The 2,654-nt window shown below is 24.4% G+C and overlaps 1 protein-coding gene across 12 annotated transcripts in view; it reads left to right on the forward strand.

The window, feature by feature from the left end:
- The window catches only part of LOC106685113 (uncharacterized), a 37,142-nt gene extending 34,767 nt beyond the window's left edge, over window positions 1-2,375 (forward strand). For all 12 annotated transcript variants that reach the window (XM_014427628.2, XM_067045476.1, XM_067045478.1 and 9 more), the window contains one exon: window positions 614-2,375. In XM_014427628.2, coding sequence (XP_014283114.1) covers window positions 614-624 — 11 coding nt within the window. In that variant the 3' untranslated portion in view covers window positions 625-2,375. The remainder of the gene's footprint in view (window positions 1-613) is intronic.
- Window positions 2,376-2,654: the final 279 nt, after the last annotated feature.

A 2,654-nucleotide genomic window follows, 5' to 3' on the forward strand; every position in this document is an offset into this window, starting at 1 on the left:
GTTTTGTATCACGAAGTTATTATAAACAATGAAACTTGGTTAGTTTGCTTTTTGGATAAACAAAACAATGAATATTAAAATGATACATAAAATAAAACATATTAAAACCATTTATACATCAAAATATACTATTTACTAAAAAAGAGCATATTACAATATATATATATATATAGTATAGGTTTAGCATGGTCTAATTTCTAGGTGATTGAAAATTATTCACAATGACATTAATCATTCAAAATCTCTGAGACTTCAAAGTTCAGTTCTTCATCACTTTTGTATGAGAACTGTTTGAAATGATTAGCTCATTTCAATAACTTGGGTTATTTTATAAAATTGTGAGTGTTTGAAAAATAAGAAATGCTTTCTAGAAATGTGTTTCCTTTCTGAATAATTTTTTTTTTGTTTATTAAAATTAAAGTCTAGGTGCTTTTTCTTATTATTTAAAAATATTAAATTAAATTCATTCATATTACTTTGGAAAATTGCCATTTCTTCTAATATAACTAAATTATGTATTTTATAGTTTAGTTAATTTATAGTTAGATATTTTAGTTATATGTTTTGAAACTAAATGGTAAATTTGATAATATTTTATCAAATTAATTTTTAGGTGTTCAGTAACTCAGAGCCCATTTTTCACGAGGAAGCTGGAAATCAAATCCAGCCTGACTGTACCAAATAAGAAGTAGCCAAGGGGAAACCCTATTCCTGCCACAGCTGCGACTGACGTATTAAGGTGGAGACATAGCTTTCGGTTCCTGTAGGCAATTGCTACGGCCTAATTTCATAATAATTCATATATCATATTTATATACTTGAATATTTTGTAAATATTTAATATTTTGATTTTTGAGATATATAAAGGGAGAAGTTGCCTTAACAACTGCCATTTTTCCACAGCTTTAGGTGACAGCAAGGCTTATTTATTGAAAGTTTTAGGTTAATGTTTAACTATAAATAATGATTAAACATTAACTTTATTTTTCTTTTATATTTCTTAAATGAAGAAATACAGTTATATATTTAAAATAGAAAAAGAAAATTAATAATAAAACAATTAAAAATTATTGCATTGAATTATTGGCCTTGGTGGAAAAATGACTTTCTAAACTATTTTAGTATAATCACTAAGTCGTACAAAAATTACAGAACATGTGTACCCGGTGCTATTTATTATTATTTTTTCTACTTACCATTATTTATAAGGTGTATTACAACAATATTATATTACTTGGTAAGGTTATGTACTTTACCATTTCTAAATTTATGTGATATTACTAAGTAACATTGTTGCTAAAATTCATGATCTGAGATATTGATAGATTGATAATTATTTATTATATTTTCTCATAGTGGTATTTTAAGTCTACACCTTCACTTTTTCTATGTATAGACTTATGATTTCACTTTTAGCTATTGTTTAATTTCTAGCTATTAAAATGTTTTCTAACTACCATCATGAATTACCATTGATAGAATATGAATTAAATTTATATGTTTACTATCCATACATTTTTAATCCTATTAATTACTCATTATTAAAACTTAAAAATAGCTAGTCACTATTTGAATGATTGGTGCTTTTAGACAGGGACCATAGATTTTTCTATTTCATTATTTTATCAAAGTTACTGCTGTTACGGTTAAGGCTCAAATCGCAAACAAAAAATAATAATAAAAAGATTTATTTATTAACAATTACAACATTTAAGAAAATAAATTAAAATAAATAGAATTTATAATAAGTTAATATTGTTATATTTTAACTATATATCATTCTAGTCTAAACCATCATTTAGATTAATCATACATATAACATGACAATACCATTAACAATGATAAAGTTCAACTATATATTTATTATTCACAGGTAACACTGTTGTGATGGTTTAACTTAACTTTTTAAAGACATTTGTTATCTTTTATGTTGTTATTTTATTTTGTGAAATAGTTTCTTAAAGTTATTTTCTATTTATTAATAAGTTTATTTTTGTTTAATTGCTTATATACATTGTATGGAGTACTAAGGGATTGTTTTTTGTTGTAAAACCATTCCCATATGTTTAGCTCTCTAAATTTTAGGAAAAAAAGAATTAATAACTGCGTACTTATAATTTTATATTTATTGTTTATATATGTTTATAATTATTGTTTTTTTTTTAAATATCACAGTTTCTCTTTAATTAATATTACTTTTAATATGTATATACTATTTTTCACCCTACCTATTTAAGTTGCACCACATGTAATGAAAGTTTAGAAACCAATGTTTTGCTTCTGTAAGTGTTTTTTTAGGAATGCCATTTTTATGTTACCATTTTACCATTGTTTTAATCCAGTATCGAGGTAATAAATACTGTTTTATAAATTAATTGTTATCTATTTTTTATTGACAAACCATTTAATATTTATGCTGGTAGCATTTTAATACACAAACCCTTCCCTTGAAGGAATAAGTTCGGTAAATGACTACCCCTGTTATAAGCATCAACATTTGTTTAATGCCATCAGAGGAAATTGATTAATTCTTGAAACCTTTCTGAGTGGGTTTCCCCTCCCCAATTTATCGTTTTCTATTAATGATAATTTGTTTGAGTTACAAATGATGAGACTCATCTTCTTTAAATGATGTATTATATATCTTGATTTTG

This window comes from Halyomorpha halys, unplaced genomic scaffold, assembly GCF_000696795.3.
Source record: "Halyomorpha halys isolate HHAL.00 unplaced genomic scaffold, Hhal_1.1 Scaffold659.1, whole genome shotgun sequence".
Classification (NCBI taxonomy): Eukaryota; Metazoa; Arthropoda; class Insecta; order Hemiptera; family Pentatomidae; genus Halyomorpha; species Halyomorpha halys.